This window comes from Herpailurus yagouaroundi, unplaced genomic scaffold (genome assembly GCF_014898765.1).
Source record: "Herpailurus yagouaroundi ecotype Mexico unplaced genomic scaffold, PumYag 199, whole genome shotgun sequence".
NCBI classification, from domain to species: Eukaryota; Metazoa; Chordata; class Mammalia; order Carnivora; family Felidae; genus Herpailurus; species Herpailurus yagouaroundi.
The window spans coordinates 10,740,034-10,758,189 of record NW_024412430.1 but is presented as its reverse complement, the minus strand read 5'-3'; the positions used below and the strand labels follow the sequence as shown (position 1 = coordinate 10,758,189).

The 18,156-nt window shown below is 38.6% G+C and overlaps 1 protein-coding gene across 7 annotated transcripts in view; it reads left to right on the top strand.

Moving 5' to 3' along the window:
- Positions 1-18,156, top strand: part of MAMDC2 (MAM domain containing 2) — a 398,140-nt gene that overhangs the window by 113,152 nt on the left and 266,832 nt on the right. For 2 of the 7 annotated variants that reach the window (XM_040449387.1, XM_040449388.1), the window contains exon 6: positions 10,965-11,239. The exons of the other annotated variants lie outside the window; for them this stretch is intronic. In XM_040449387.1, the coding sequence (XP_040305321.1) occupies positions 10,965-11,153 (189 nt within the window). In that variant the 3' untranslated portion in view covers positions 11,154-11,239. Of the gene's footprint in view, positions 1-10,964; positions 11,240-18,156 lie in introns of those variants that run through there. 7 annotated transcript variants of the gene reach the window in all.

Below are 18,156 nucleotides of genomic sequence, written 5' to 3'. Positions count from 1 at the left end.
ATTGAATTGGCCGCATTGAAAAATCATGTATAAGCCTTATACTCCAGAATGAAGTGTAATTTTTAACTAGGTAATGTTCCAGGTTCCATGATGTGTTTTCATGACTTTTATTTTAGTACTACTTTTCTTTGCCTTGAATCTTAATATATCTACTATTTAATTTTCTCTTTTGTGTCCTGTTAATGTTCTAATTCAATATTTACTGACAAAAGAATAATGGGCATTTGCTGCATATCCTTGTTTTTCTCATTACATTGACTATTGACTAAAATGAAAAAGAGTTTTAGATTCATCTGCAAATGAGATAGGGTTGGAAGGTGAAATTGGAGAAGAGGGAAGGAGTCATGTGGTTGTACCTATTATCTTTTGATTGACGTCAAGGTGTTCCAAAATACTGCTGTTAGCTAACCACAGGAACGGCCCTCTATTACTTGGGTTCAGAAGGAAATGGTGGCCTTCCTCAGTCTAAAACAATGCCTGAAAGATCTCATTGTGTGTTACACGTTTGTGCTGAGATTATATGTATATGCATAGATATGTATACACATGATTTTGTACTTTGAGGCAAATGGTTCTAGTTCTGAGTCTCATGGGATTCTGTCAGCATTAAGGGACCACATTTCCTAGACCCCAGTTTCAACTTTAGGATCTGCTGGCATTTGTTCACATAGCTCCATTCCACAGCCTCCCCATTGGAATACAAAAAGATTTGACTTATTGGGGGGAATATATAGTTGCTAATAGGTGAGAAGAAGGAAGGAAGGAAGGAAGGAAGGAAGGAAGGAAGGAAGGAAGGAAGGGAGGGAGGGAGGGAGGGAGGGAGGGAGGGAGGAAGGAAGGAAGGAAGGAAGGAAGGAAGGAAGGAAGGAAGGATCTCTCATTATATATATACACAGCTGACCCTTAAATAATGTGGGAGTTAGGGGCACTGACACCGCCCCCCAACCACAAATCATTTTTGACTGATGCACAAATCCACAAATAATTTTTGACTCACCAAAAACTTAACTGCTAATAGCCTACTGTTGACCAGAAGCCTTACTGATAACATAAACAACATAAATAGTTGATTGATACACATTATGTATGTATGTGTATTATATACTGTATTATTACAATAAAGTAAGCTAGAGAAAAAATATTAAGAATTCACTAACGTATATAGCTCTTGGGCTCTCAAATTTTACTATTTATGTATTCGAGATGATATGATTCTCTCTCATTGATCCTGTCCCATCCTAATAGTATTTATTTATGACCAAGTAATCTTTTTGATGAGGACCTTGGCAAACATTTAATTCAAGTCTACTTAAAAATTAGGAAGTTAATATTTTAACTCATCCTCATCTCGTGTATCACCAACAGTTGAGAAATTGTGGTCTTAATTTTCAGGAAACTCAAATTTTCAAGCAGTTTTTGTGTTGTCTCTTTTTAGAGGAAAGAACCCTGTGTTCTCTAAAACTACACCTTCACTTTATATTGCCTTTTGAAGTGAAGTGATCTTCTTTTGTTTCTGGGTTAAGTCAGAAGAGTTTAGTTCTAATTTCTTTCTTTTAATTATGTTTAACTTCTACATTGAACATATTTGACTTTTGTAAAGGAAGAAAAAAAATTTTAATTGAAAACACTGGGCCTCAAATTTATAACTAACCATGCCATTATAAGTATAAAATAGTGGCAGGTGTCCTCACATAATACAGACTGAGGAATAAAAAAATGGTATTTATTTTTTCTATGATAGGACCAATCAAAGTTTGTGCATTAAAAGTGTATCAATAGCTAAGGTTTAATGTGGCATTGCTTAGTTTTTGATGCTAGACATTACTAAAGTTTATGATATTGTTTAAAGTCAGCTTATTTTGTAAAGTGACTATTCATGCAGGTCTCCATATTTTTCTTCGTGATGATCAGACTCTTTAATGATATTAATATTTATATTTATATGATAGCCTAACCTTCCTTGTGCCTCCCATGACTATTTTCCTTTAGATGCATCCCTCTATTGGTTATAAGTGTTTTTCGTTTGTAAAATTTTATCAAATAAAAAGAGTAGTAAATGTTTCTCAAATATATAACAAAAATATATCCAATTAGTAACATGTTTGTTGTAGCTGTATTTGCCAATTACTCTTGTGTCTGTGATACAATCACTGGGAGAAGAAAATATCCAATAGCAATGAAGTCATTTTTAAAGTAGTGAGGAAATGGATGAAGGAGTCTGTCTGGGATGCCTATCCTCCATCATCCCTAGGGTTGATAAAGTAGCCTTGGCTGTGTGGAAATTGTTCTTTTGCTCTCACATCACTCCGCATGTGTATACAGAAGACAATCTTATTAGAGGACGACAGGTCTTCAGTCAAGTGCGTATAACAGCTAAGGAATTTTATACATTATGTATATTGAAAGTAATGAAACAAAATATCACGGTAATCTACCTGTATATTTATTTTCACTCCATCCACTGTGATATTCACATAAATAAGCTTGCTGCCTCAAATGCCTTTTTAAGAGTAAATGGAGTACCCCAAATGACCATACTTACAGGCATGCTAGGGAAGAATGGTCTTTGCTATATGAGTGCCAGGTGGCTAATAGCTATCTGTAATGGTGGACACAAGGTTAGTTCACAGTGACTGATTTGGCCAGGAAACATAACACATTATGCATTTTTATGGATGATCTGGATGAAGGAATTGAGACTAAGCTTTCAAATTATTGTATACTATTAAATTAGGCAGAGTTACTCATGTTCCAGAAGATAGTCTTCAAACTGAAAATGACCTTGAAAAATTAAGCTATAAAAAATAAAAGATCCTAAAGAAAAAAGGTGAAGTCAAATAAGACTAAGTACAGCCAGAACTTGGTCAAGACTGAGTACACAGCTGACCACGAAATGGTAAGGTCATTTTATTCTAAAGAAGGTTCAGGAGATAATGGTGTTCAGAGTAAGAATATAGCACCCAAGGGTCAGTGGAGATGAGGGTGGTGAGGGGATGGGGATCTGAGCAGGATACCTGTCACTTAAAGATACTGATACATTTTATTGACATAGGTGGTAAAACTATATTGTTTCCTTCACAGTGAGAGAATGTCAAGTGGGGGGACCCCCTCACCCAGAGGACCCTCCTGTAACGTCCTAATCTGTCTTTCCAAGATTTGTTTAAAAGGAGGAAGAGAACGAGAAGAAAAGGAAGAACGCTTTCTTAACCTGAAGGCAGATTCTCCCCATAGTGATTCTGTTGCTGCATCTTTAGTGCTTCCTCTTTCTATGGCCTGTTTGTCCTGGCCATAGATGTATCTTTCTCTGGCACTCTTTCTTTTCCACCTTTTATCAGGAAGGCCACCATGCTCACCACTATAACACCAATGCCTGCTTCCACGTCTGATCAGGATGTTTCATTAGACTTCCTCTCTGTTTCTCTGGAACAGCACTATTGGTTATATTTTGTCGAGTCTTGCTCTGTATGATGTTTCTTTGGGAGTGAGCACCTGTTGGCTCCCACTGCATTCTTCCACCTCCCTCTACCTTCAGAGTTGATGACCCTGCAGCACTTCATACCTCTCCTCCTTTGTCCTTCATGGCTTCTTTATGGACACAACCATGAGTGTCCATAAGGCTTGGGATCCAGACCTCTGTGCTTCTCGTTTTATGCAATCTCAGAGAATTCATCCACACCCAAGGCTCTCCAACCATTACTTTTTTTGGGGGGGTGAGATAATATATTTTATGTAATTACAAACTTATAGGAAAGTTGCAAGAATGGCACAGGGAACTCCCACATAATCTTTACCCCAAGTGACCAATTGTTTACTATTTGAGAGTAGGCTGTGCCCCTTTACCTATAAATAGTTCCATGTGATTTTCCTAAGAACAAGGACACATATCTATGGTAATATTTTTAAACTTAGGAATAATTGATGCAGTGTAATTATGTAATTCACAGTCTGTATTCAGATATCATCCATGGTTCCAATACTGTTCTTTATTTTTCCCCAGCCAATATCTACTACTGTGCACAGGGCACTGACCTCTTTCCCAGCCGTCTATCCCACAGCACCACATTTCAAATAAAGATTTTGTATTGATGTCATCTCACATTGAAAATGTCTTAAAATGTGACTCATCATTTATCTCCTAAAACAGTTCCTCCCTCCATCTCCATGTCTTTCATACTCTTTTACTGGTTTTAGAACTCTCCCACATCCAGATTTGAAGCTATAGTTCATCTTTGATTCTTTAGCCCCATTGGCCTGGTGAGTCCTCTAAATTCTTGCCGTGAAATGTGTCTTCTAGTCTGGCTCTGCGTAAGCCATTGTGCACCAATACCCATTCAGTCCACACCCCAGACAAATTTTACCAGGGATCCTCATCTACCTTAAGGGCCCAGTAAAAGCTTGTGGTGATTATCCTATCTTAAGTAAACGTTGTCAGAACTCAGGGTCGGTGTAGCACTAGAACAGTGAACAGCCAACAATGTGTGCTGATTCGCACCTCTGTTTTTATATGCAATTTCTAAACATTTCTTCCCAGTCCCACTAAATAAATGTTGAACATGTACATATTTAAATATTATGTTAGGGTGTGGAAATATAACAACTGTTTACAACTCACATATGCAGAGGAAAAGTGTCTAATGGATAACTGGCCTTCTTCCTGAGCCCACCACCAGTGGGAAAACACTCACTCTTCAATCCATTTACAGCTTAGTCTGATTCTGTAATTTAAGTAGTTCCTATAGGAAGTGTTTGATTTCCCTTAAAATTTTTTTTTTCAACGTTTATTTATTTTTGGGACAGAGAGAGACAGAGCATGAACGGGGGAGGGGCAGAGAGAGAAGGAGACACAGAATCGGAAACAGGCTCCAGGCTCTGAGCCATCCGCCCAGAGCCCGACGCGGGGCTCGAACTCACTGACCGCGAGATCGTGACCTGGCTGAAGTCGGACGCTTAACCGACTGCGCCACCCAGGCGCCCCTGATTTCCCTTTAAAAAAAACTCTCACTTTCTCAGAGATCTCCTCCCATCCTTTGTTTGCAGAAAAGAGCTAACAGCAGAACTGAGACTGTTCTCTCTTAAAAAGCCTGCTTGCAAGGTTGGCCCTTGTCTGGCATCTAGAAACTTGACTTTTGGGACTAGAACTCCCTAATGAGAGTGGTTTACTGCACCTAAACAGTTTGTGCAAACAATATGGTTCATGTTGAACACCTGCTTTCCTTCTGGGAGTCTGGAATTTTGCTAGGCAAAGAGCGCGCCTGTGACCAGCCCCTGAGAAAAACCTTGGCTACTGAGGCTCTAATGAGCTTCCCCAGTAAACAGTATTTCACAATCCGTTGCTGAGGAAATTAAGTGCATCCTGTGTGACTCACTGGGAGAGGACTCTTGGAGGTTTGCACCTGGTTTCCTCTGGATTTCAGCCTGTGTGCCTTTTCGCTGATTTTGCTCTGTATCCATTTGCTGTAGTAAATCATAACCACAAATACAACTACATGTTGAGTCCTGTGGTTCCTCCTAGAAATCACTGAATCCAGGGATAGTCTTGAGAACCCCAACACATCCTACTTTTTCTCCATGTGGCAGATTGTCATTCTCCCCAAATGGTGCAATACATGTGGTCATCCCACATGCCCTTACAATGTGATTTGGATACTCCTTCCATTGAAAGGCAGAGTCCTTATCACCTCCCCTAGGACTGGGTGAACCGTGACTCTGGTAGAAGTGATGCTATGTGACTTTGGAGGCCAGGTGATAAAAAGCAATGCAGTTTCCTCCTGGTTCTCTCAGTGCCACTGCCATTCTCAGAACCCAGGCACCATGCTGAAGGCCCAAGCAGGCATGCGGGGAGGATCTGCATCATTGTTTCAGTCAACAGCCCTAGCTGAGGTCCCAGCGGGCAGCCAGCATCAACCACCAACCGGAGTGAGGGATGTTTGTAACGCCAGCCCTCAAGTCACTCCCAGCTTTCAAGTCTTCTCTGTTGAGGCCTCAGATATTGTGGAGCAGAGAGATGCTGTCTTTGTTATGCCTTTTCCAAATTCCCAACCCAAAGATTCTGGAAATGGTATTGTTTTGTACTGTTCTACATGGGTTGGCCTGTTTGTTACACAGTAATGGTAACTAGGACTCTCCCTAAGATGGTATCCAGGTATATGGAGAGGGGGATGTGCCTTAGCATCCTGATGCCAGAGGGCAAGAGTAGGATTTTTGTGTGTGCTGTTGTCTGCCTGTTCTGGTCTCTGGGATGATGTCCCTAGTCCACCTGGCCGCTCTTTTCCTTGCTGGCATTGGTGGCTAAAGTCTGTGGACATTGAACCGTCCGTCTTTTTCTATTTCTCACTCTTTCTCTCTGGGCTAGCTTAGATCCCAGATGGCTTGCTTGGGATAACTCAGCCTCGTTTCCACTCCCGTAAATACTGTGGACCCCACAGAAGACTTCTGTGATTCCCATTCAGCCCCAGCTCCAGTGTTCAGCTCTGCAGCTCCTGTTAGTAACGCCCTCTGCAGACTCCCCACAGGATGCCAAAAGTGACTCAGAGTCTCCCTCTGCCCCACCAGCGTGGGTGTGGTGGCCTCCAGGCAGATGAAAGGGCAGCCTGAGATGGTCAGTTTCAAGAGTTCTCATGAGGGATGGGGGCCCCTCTTATGCCTTTCCATCATTACTCTGATTTGTCTCATGTACTTCCCTCTGTCCGGGTCAGAGGGACTCTGCTGGCTGAAGTCTGGGAAAGGGAAAATTGGGAAATACATTGGCTGTCTCTGCCATCCTGCTTTTCCCTTTTCTCTTGTTTTCTCATTCCTATAATTCCCCAGACTCTTCCCTATCTTCCGACTATTCATTCCAACCTTTGGTTAAGCCTTAACAAAAGGATATTTTTTTCTATACATTTGGAGAACTCTGTAATGTGAAGTCTTCCAGGCCTGGACATTGGTATTCTAAAGTCCTCACAATTGTGAGTGGTTTGCAAGGCTATTATCCTGCTGAAAAATCCTATTTTGCATATTAGAAGCTGATAGTACTTTGTTCTTTGGTTAGCATTTTATTCTGAAACAAATTTTGATCTCACCTTGGGCAAATGACTGGTTACACACAGAAAGGGCAAAACTACGCATCATTTTGAAATGATTACCCCCTGTATACTTGATTTGAGTGGCACACTAAATTACTTCTTGTTTAAGACTCCTACCATCTCAATTTGGCCTTGGGTCTAAGCTGCAGTCAGTATTAAGGTCCTTTAAGGTGGCTCTTGGTACAGCTATTTTATTCTAGTTTGTGCCTTTAGTATTAAACTTTGAAAAACCATTCTTGCTCTGCTTTCATATAATAGTTATACCTTCCTGGATCCCAGCAGTGTGTTCTTATTGTCCTGTTTTATTTACCTATTCCATATTCACATTCTTCTAATTCTTGATTATATATTTAGTCACAAATTTATTGTTTGCCTTTATTCCTACTATAAATACATACTTGTCCTACTTCCTTGGTTTTGCCCATTTTTTTTTGCTCTGATTCTTAGTACTTCAGTGTTCCAACATTACCTATTATTCAGGTACACATTAGTTAGGATGTTTTTAGTAGGTTGTACAAAATCCAACTCAGGTCAGACAACAAAAGCAATTTGTTGGTTTACGCTTTTTTTTGAAAAGTCATGTTTCAGTAAAGGATTGATACAGCAATGTCATCATGCTTCTTACTGACTCTCAAATATGCCTTTTATGGTGTTGGTTTCATGCTAAACTGATTGTAGGAGCAGTACCAATAGCAACCTATTGGTTGCTAGATGCTTCCTCATTTCCAGTAATGGAAAAAGAGTTTCTTTCCTCCAAACCACTGAACAAAAGTCTTGGGCTTTACTTTATTTGGACAAACTCAAAACACATGCCCAACACTGGATCAATCACTGAGATCACTGAGAGTGGACGTGAGATTATTATAATTGTCATAGGCCAGTTAGATTCTGCCCCTAGAGCTTGCAGTAGGATTGATCTACCCAAATCGTGTGGCCGTCACACAATGGGGGGTGGGAGAAGTGGATTCAGGGTTAACTGGAGTCATTTCTTAAAGTTTTCATGAGCTAATTATACTCACGTCTTCCCAACCCAATATTTACTGACCTCACTTTGATAGCATGAAGTCAGCCATAGCGGGAGTATTTACAACACAGAATTTGGCAATTATCACAAATAAGTTGTGTGGTTTTTTTTTTTTTTTTCTGGTGGGGAACTCACTTACCAATATACCTCTGATGATAGAAGGGACTCAATTTCATGTGTGTATGAGTAGGCAGTAGTCTCTTAACTAGTTTTCCTAACTTTTGGATTGCTCACCCCTACTTATCCACTTTTAAAAAATAATAGCTTTGTTGAGATATAAGTCACATGCCATAAAATCCACCCTGGAAAAGTATGCAAGTCAGTGATTTTTGTATATACATAGGGTCATACAATCATCAGTTTTGGAACATTTTCATCACCCCCAAAAGAAATTCCATATGCATTTTATTAGTCACATTTCTCAACAGATAGATAACCACTAGGATAGACAGAAAGAGAGAGGAGAGGGAGACAGATTGATTTATTTTAAGGAATTGGCTAATGCAACATGGAGGATGAGAAGTCCCACGACGTGCTGGCTGCAAGTTGGAAACCGAGGGAAGCTGGTGGCTGTAATTCATTCCAAGTCTGAAGGCCCGAGAACCACGTACCAAGAGCAGGATAAGATGAATGTCCCAGCTCAAGCTATCAGGCAGGAAAGGACTGAATTCTTTCTTCCACTGCCTTTTTCTTCTATTCAGGTCCTCAGTGGATTGGAAGATGCCCACCTACATTAGGGAGAGCAAATTGCTTTACTGAGTGTGCAGATTCAAATGCTGATCTCGTCTAGAAACACCCTCACAGACACAACTCACAAATAATGCTTAGCAAATGCCTGGGTGCCCCGTGATCTATTGGCCACTGCACCCATTAACAGTCTCTCCTCATTCTCCCCCTCCCCCAGCTCCTCACAAAGTTAATTTCTATCTCTGTGGACATTCTTTAGAAGGAATCATACAATGTGTAGTTTTTTGGTTTAGTTTCCTTCACTTAGCATAATGTTTTCACGGTTCATCTGTGCTACAGCATGTGTCAGTATTTTGTTCACTTTATTACCAAATAATGTTTTTTCACTGTATGAATAGATCACATTTTGTTTACCCATACATCAGTTAATGATATGTGAATTCTTATTGTCATTCTAATTCTAATTACTGTTCTGGAATCTGATCATTTCTACCTTCAGTAGTCAATACCTTCTTGCTGCCAGAATCCTTTTCTTAAAACATCATATTTAATCGTTTCACCTACCTGATCAAAATAAATCATCCTTTCTGCCTAGGGGATGCTAGAGAAACACGTTGACCCTGAATTTGAAGCTCCCTTTAGTTTGACAGAAGCTGGTGTAGGAATGAGCAGACCCTGCCTCCCTTTGAGCAGGCAGGTTTGGCCAGTAATGCTCAAATTTCGTTGGAAGGGCCTCTACCAGACCAAAAACTAACATATGTGCCTCAGAGAAATTAGACACTGCCTCCGAGAAACAAAAGCCCAAACTATACAGAAAATAACATGGATATAATGTAGCTTTAGGATTTTGTGGTTTGTGTTTCTTGTCATCTCCTAATTATTAAGAATTTCATGAGGGTCCTGGAGGGATAATGAATGCATCTTACAGTCAGATAATTAGTTACAAGTCCTGGCTGAATTACTTAATATTGGCATTCCTTAAAATTTCTTTTTCTTGAGATTTTAAGCAACATCTTTTCCTATATGTAAAGTGGGAGTAATAATTCTTATGTCAGAGTCCTGCTATGGATTAAAAGACATAAACACTCAACTATTGTGCCCAACCCATGATAGGCACTCCGTAAATACATTGACCCCATACTTATTGTTATGGTTGAATAAATGGTTACATTTTCCAATTATTTTCAATAAAACCAATCTAAGATTAGAACTATTTTGATGTTCTTTCATTGTTTTATAGTTCTGGTGATTTAATTTCAATATTGTGTTAGTGCTTTAAAATTAGCACCAATTTGGGGCACCTGGGTGGCGCAGTCGGTTAAGCGTCCAACTTCGGCCAGGTCATGATCTCGTGGTCCGTGAGTTCGAGCCCGGCGTCAGGCTCTGGGCTGATGGCTCAGAGCCTGGAGCCTGTTTCCGATTCTGTGTCTCCCTCTCTCTCTGCCCCTCCCCCATTCATGCTCTGTCTCTCTCTGTCCCAAAAATAAATAAACGTTGAAAAAAAAATTTAAAATTAGCACCAATTTGAAGCAGAAATTAGATAGTGAGTTCAAGGGCTTTATGTCCCTTGTCTACCATTATCCTTGATGTAATCTGAGAGAATCAATATTCCCTTTTGGAAATGGTCAATGACAGTGTCTCATTTTATTACAACGGAAGTTTCTATGAAGTGCTTTAGGGATAAATACCTTAAACATTATACTGGGTTATCCTGAGGTAAATTTCTCAGAGGAATGAACCCTTGAGTTTGGCATTTACTGGCAAGTCACTTGATAGCAACTATGAAAGATACAACCCAAGATAATATTCTTTGGAATAATTATAACATATTCAGTTTAAAAAGATGTTGAATGATAGGTAAATTGTAATTGTTTTGGTCTTACGTAGATGATCATGAAATTTAAACTGTTCTTTGTGCCGTATATTTATGGTTTAGAAAAATTTTACATGTGTAACAATTCATCTTTTTAGCTTTGTAAATAAAAGAACTAGATTCTTCTTTCAGAATTAAAGTATTTGTAAATGAAACAATAGCCATATTTTCATTGAAGCATTTGTAACTTGAGATATTAAATTAATTGTGTGAAAATTAAACTTGGATCTTAATAAGATCAACTTTTAGAAATCACTCATTTTTACGTATTTCGGTCATTCAATATTATTTCTCTTTCTCCCCCTCTCCCCCATAGGATTATCCTTGTCAAGATGATTATTCAATAGTCCACAGAAAATGCCGTTCTCAGTTCACAGATCTAGATGGTTCCAAAAGATTTGGCATCAACACTTGGCATGATGAAAGTGGGATTTATGCTAATTCATATATAAAACAAAAACTCTACCCATTAACTGGTGGTCCTATTGTCCCCTTTTTAAAATAATATATGGAATCAGATTCTCTAACTAATGAAAGAATAATGGATATAACAGTTGATTTGCTATCCTAATAAATGCAATGGAAATGGTGTTACTATAGTAGATTCCTTTAAAAACAATATCTTAAGTATTCTAGGCCATCATGTATATATCCTTCTTCTCATAAAGCTACTCTGGTATTTCCCAAAGTTTAATGTGTATACCAGGGAAGGTGTACAGCACAATTCTAGATGGTAATTGCTGGTATTTATTTTAAATTTTATTTTAAATTTTATTAGAAAAAATGTATAAATTTTAAATTTATTTTAAATTTTATTAGAAAAAATGTATAAAGCTAGCACAGTCAAGCTTATGATTGCTTAGAATGGATAAATTTTTTAAAAAGTAACCCAACTTAAATTCCACTTTTAAGGGAAAAAAAACATACATGGTACTCAGATTTGACATGAAAGTCAAATGGCTGAAGTTTGGGCAACACGGGAGAGAGAGAAAGAGAGAGAGAGAGTTGCAGTGGAGGTGGGGTGTGTATCTATTTATAGACTTTGGTTTATCTATGCTGGCTAACTGCAGTGTGGATTGTTTATTCAGCATAGTGCTTTTCCTTATTTAAGACAATACTTTTTGAGCATATGGAATAGGAGAGATGTAGCCAGAATCTTAGTGAAACTTTAGGGTTTGATGGGAAAACTTTAGGGTTTGATGTCTGCATCTAATATTATATTTAGAAGAAATCTTAGCAGTTGTTTTGACTTAACATCCCATTTTACAGATAAGCAAACAGAAGCTCACAGAGATTTAAACAGGTTGCCCAGAGGTACATAGATAGCAGATTCTAATTGATTTTTGAAGTACCTTTGACCTTTTCTTTCTTTGGAGGGTGAGTTTGACTATTTGGTCAGCCTAGGATTAATTTGCTGTCATTATTTTCTTTAAAATGTAAATTCATGAAATAGCACTTATGATAAATGCTAATTTAGCATTGCCTCCAACTCTTGATTAGCAAATTATGGTGGAGACCATAAGCCTTGTGAGTGGAGAAATGTTAACTAATAAAGAAAAAGAAAATGTGGATATGCCTGGTAAGCATTCATCAGCAGAATTTGACTATAATTTCTTGCTGCTTTAAAGTATGTGTCTGCATGTACACACAATATACATATATATATTATACATAAATATGTATATTATAAGTGTAATGTTAATTCTTTTTCTTATTTTTAATTGAAGTATAGTTGATATACACTATTATATTAATTTCAGGTGTACAACTTAGTGATCTGACAATTATCTACATTACAATATGCTCACTATGGTAAGTGTAGTTGCCATCTGTCACCATAAAGAGTTACTATAATATTTTTGGCTATATTCCCTATGTTATACTTGTCATCCTCTTAGCTTATTTATTTTAGGACTAGAAGTTTTACCTCTTTTATTTTTGAGAGAGAGAAAGAGAGAGCGCATGCACAAGTTGGGGAGGGGTAGAGAGAGAGAGGGACACAGAATCCAAAGCAGGCTGCAGGCTCCAAGCTGTCAGCTCAGAGCCTGACGTGGGGCTCGAACCCACAAACCCTGAGATCATGACCTGAGCCAGAATCAGAAGCTTAGCCAACTGAGCCACCCAGGCGCCCCTGGAAGCTTGTGCCTTTTAATCTCCTTCACCTATTTCACCTATTCTTCACCACTACCCTTCCCTCTGGCAACTCCCAGTTTGTTCTCTGTATTTATGAGTCTTTTTCTGTTTGTTCATTTGTTTGGTTTTAGTTTCCACATATAAGTAAAATCGTATAGTATTTGCCTTTCTCTGTCTGACTTATTTAACTTAACGTAATACCCTCTAGGTCCATCCGTGCTGTTATGAATGGCAAGATCTCATTTTTTTTTTCATCACCAAGTAAAAAAAGCCACTGAAAAAGAAAGGTGTACCACATCTTTATCTGTGCATCTATCAGTGGACGCTTAGGTTGGCCATTATAAATGATGCTGCGATAAACACAGGGGTGCATATATCTTTTGCAATTGGTGCTTTCATTTTCTTTAGATAAATACCCAGAAGTACAATTACTGGGTTAATAGTATTTCCAGTATTTGCATTTTTAATTTTTTGAGGAACCTGCATACTGTTTTCTATTGTAGCTGCACCAATTTACATTTCTACCAACAGTACAAAAGGGTTCCCTTTTCTCCATATCCTCACCAACACTTGCTATTTCTTATCTTTCTGATACTAGCCATTCTCACAGGTATGAGGTAATATTTCATTGTGATTTTGCTTTGCATTTCCTTGAGAATTAGTGATATTGAGCATCTTTTCCTCTTTCTGTTGGCCGTTTGTATGTCTTCTTCAGAAAAAGACATGCCCCTCTGCCCATTTTTCAATCAGATTATGTGTTTTTTATGTTGAGTGGTAGAAGTTCTTTATATATTTTGGATACTAACCCCTTATTGGATATATCATTTGCAAATATCCTCTCTTATGTGCTTGGTTCCTTTTTGTTTTGTTGATGGTTTCACTGTGCAAAAGTGAAACTTTTTTAGTTTAATGTAATCCCAAATGTTTATTTTTGCTTTTGTTTCCCTGACCTGAGGAGACAGATCCAGAAAAATATTACTAAGACTAATGTTTAAGAGTTTACATACGCCTATGTTTTCTCTTGGCAGTTTTTGTTTTCAGGTCTTACATGTAGGTCCTTAATCCATTTCGAGTTTATTTTTGTGTATGGTGTAAGAAAGTGACCCAGTTTCATTCTGTTGCATTAAAATGTTAATTCTTTATATATTGCCTATTGTAGTGGCTACCTGCCTAGGATTACCTTTCCTTCCACCAACTATAAATTCAAGTTTAATCACCCCTAACACTCAGTAACATATCTAGGGTAGACAGCTGTTTGAAGTATGCAAATATAAATGAATAGCTTCTCATCATTTGGTATTCTTCCCTTTTTGTAAGGAAAAAGTCTTAATGGCCATATCATTATTTTTGAACAATGCCTGGTACCTAGAAAATAAGATTAATCTGCTTTAGCAGAAATTCTGTATTATCAGAATGACTAACATCACAGTTTGCATAATTGGCCTATGTGTACCTTGAGGGATCCACGTAGAAATCTGCTTTGGGAGGAGCCTGGGTGGCTCAGTCAGTTAAGCATCCAACTTTGGACTCAGGTCACAGTCTCGCCATTCATGAGTTCGAGCCCTGCATTGGGCTCTGTGCTGATAGCTCGGAGCCTGGAGCCTGCTTCAGATTCTGTGTCTTCCTCTCTCTCTCTGTCCCTTCAGCACTCGTGGTATGCCTCTGTCTCTGTTTCTCTCAAAAATAAACATTAAAAAAATCCACTTTGGTTTGGTCTAGAAGGAGAATAAGAGATTATATTTGAACTAGTGAAGTAAAATGGCACACTGAAATAAAGAATACAGCAGAGATTTGCTCCATTCCAAATATTCACTTGCCATCCATTAGTGAATGAGTGAATGTTGGACTGAATGAACTTTACAATATTACTCTGAAACCCAGGTCTTATAGGTGCAAGTATTTTGTATTGCTTTGGATTTCTTTAGATAACTGCTTCAGTGGTTTCTCTTGTTAGTATCAAAGACCATTTGAAACAAGAAAAATTGGAGCTTTGATTTGATCATTGGAAATGTCTTCTTTAAATTTTTTTTTAACGTTTATTTATTTTTGAGACAGAGAGAGACAGAGCGTGAATGGGGGAGGGTCAGAGAGAGGGAGACACAGAATCTGAAACAGGCTCCAGGCTCTGAGCAGTCAGCACAGAGCCCGACGCGGGGCTCGAACTCACGGACCGCGAGATCTTGACCTGAGCCGAAGTCGGCCGCCCAACCGACTGAGCCACCCAGGCGCCCCGGAAATGTCTTCTTTAGAAAGTAACCACACAGCCTATTTATTTCCACATGCATACTTTATAGGATTTCACCCAAGGCACCAAAATAACAACTATCTCTTGTGTGTTGTGTATATTTATATTGTGTGTGTGTATGTGTGTGTATCTATCTATCTACACACACACACACACACACACACACACACACACACACACACACACAAATTTGTTCCATAGCTTCCTTTTGGCCCTTGTGCCTGTTCTGTCAGACTGTTGGTGTGAGCCCACCATGGCAGATGCTGACTGCTGTGGGGAGTGTGGGAGATTGGTTGGGCAAATCCTAAGTAGATCTACTGCAGTGGTGGTTCTTTTTTTTTTTAATTGTCAATTTACCTAACATACGGTGTAGTCTTGGCTTTAGGAGTAGATTGCCATGATTCATCACTTACATACAACACCCTTTGCTCATCCCAACAAGTGCCCTCCTCAATACCCATCACCCACCACCCCCATCAACCCTCAGTTTGTTAAAGAGTCTCTTATGGTTTGCCTCCCTCTCTGTAACTTATTTTTCTTTTCCTTCTGCTATGGTCTTCTGTTAAGTTTCTTAAATTCCCCATTTGAATGAAATCATATGATATCTGTCTTTCTCTGACTGACTGACTTCATCTAGCATAATACCCTCCAGTTCCATCCACATTGCTGCAAATGGCAAGATTTCATTCTTTTTTTATTTCTGAGTAGTATTCTAGTGTGTGTGTGTGTGTGTGTGTGTGTGTGTGTGTGTGTGTGCGTGTGCGTGTGTGTATGTACACACACACCACATCTTCTTTACCCATTCATCAGTTGATGGACATTTGGGCTCTTTCCATAAATTGGCTATTGTTGATAGTGCTGCTATAAACATTGGGGTACCTGTACCCCTTCGAATCACCACTCTTGTATCCTTTGGATAATTCCCATAATGGTGGTTCTTGAGTTAAATTTGGCTTACAGGTAAGTTTTGTATGGTCTTCATGATGTTTTTTTTTTTTCATTAATTAAAAGAAATCAAGGCAAATTATATAAATTAGGAGATTTTACTTAAATGTCTGGATTTCCATGCCCTTGACAAATTGGCAGATCTGGCAGCAGAAGGCCTCATTTTAATACAGCAACAATCAGCAGGGGGGAAAGCATTCTTTTGATGGGGGCTAAGATCATCATTTTGCTGCAGTTCTTACCTGGTACACTTCACTCATTTATGGAGGCCTTGTGACCCTTTACCTAAGGAGGGGCAGGACAAACATGAAATAATTAAGTTGTGTAGTGGAGGGGAATGGATAGCAGAAAAATGGCAAAACTGGTAGCTTCTTGGTTACTAAGGTTAGGTTAGTAAAGGTAGAGACTGAATCCTAGTAGAAGGGACATAGCAAATCTGGTTGAGTTCGAATAGGAGTCAAGATCCCAGGGTATGTGATGAAGAAAATAGAGATGGGGAGTCAGCCATGGGCTTCACTTTAGAAGTACAGAGGAACCTCAAATCCACTGGATTATACTAGAAATCCATTTGGCAGTGAGGGAGGAAGTAAGCATACTAGACCCAACCCATGGGATATGGAGATGGCAGATGAAGATAAGTAGGGCCTGGCCAGCTTACTGGCTTACGTAGAAAGGAAAGCCCTGGATATCAGTGTTCCAGAAGTAGAGGGAAACTCCAGATTCATAAGACCCCAGGCAGGAATGGGAAGATACTTTCTCAAAGCTGTGTTGACCAGCAGCTGACTTTATTTCAGCGACAGTGGTGGGCAATTTGCCAAGAACTGGAAGCCCACTCCCAAATAGCTGAGGTGGGACAAACATGAGGCAGCCATTATATGTCAAAGTGGAAAACCCAAAATCTCACACAGTAAATTAGTGTTCCCAATTAAGATCATAAGCTTTATAACATTTTCATAAGCTTTTATTGAGATATGATTCTGAACCATCAACTTCACCCTTTTAAAGTGTATGATTCAATGCTTGTTGATATTTTCACAGAGTTGTGCTCCCATCACCACAATCAATTTTAGAACATTTTCATCACACCTAAAAGAAATTCCATATCCATTAGCTGTTATTCCCCATTCCCTCCCAATCTCTCAGTCCTAAGCAACCACTAATCTACTTTCTTTCTCTATAGATTTTCCTATTCTGAATATTTTATATAAGTGAAATCATACACTGTGTGGTCTTTGTGACTAACTAGTGTCTTTCACTTAGCATAATGTTTTCAAGCTTCATCTATGTTGAATGAAGTTGTCAGTACTCATAAAGATATACTACAATGTATCCATTCATCAGTTGACAGACGTTGGGTTACTTCTACCTTTTAGCTGTTATGAATAATGGTGCTGTGAATATCCGTGTATGAGTTTTTGGGTGAATGTAAGTTTCCATTTCTCTTGGGTATATACCCAGGAGGGGAACTGCTGTGTCATATGGGAACTCTGTTTAATCTTTTGAGGAACTGCCGAATTATTTCCTAATGTAGCTTTACCATTTTACATTTTCACTAGCAGTGCATAAGGGCTCCAATTTTTCCATATCCTTACCAACATCTGTTGTCTTCCATTGTTTTGATCATAGCCATTCTAGTTGGTGAGAAGTGGGGTCTCATTGCAGTTTTCCTTTGTATTCCCCTAATGGCCAATGCTGTTGGACATCTTTCCATGTGCTTATTGGCTATTTGTATATCTTCTTTGGAGAAATCTTAATTCATATCCATTTTCCATTTTTAACTGGGTTATTTATCTTTCAAGATCATAACATTTTGTAACATAATTTTTTTAAAAAATGGTACACATAATCTAAAAAAAAAAAAAAAAGATTTTCGTTCTAAACTTGAGAAGCAGCCTGGAAGATTTCATTTAGAATCAAATATTGGAATTTCTGTTACAAAGTGACAATATTTGAAAATGAAGAGAATCCTGGAAAATTTTGGAGGCAGGCACTGTCGTGTGAAGATTTAGAATGCACGGGTATGTGTTTAACCAGTGTTTTTGATAATGTTGATACAGTAAGTCAAAGTAATACTGAGATTATTTGCGAAATGCTATGGAAATGTATTCTTTTTTTATTAAACTTTTTAAAATATAATTTATTGTCAAGTTAGCTAACATACAGCGTATAAAGTGTGCTCTTGGCT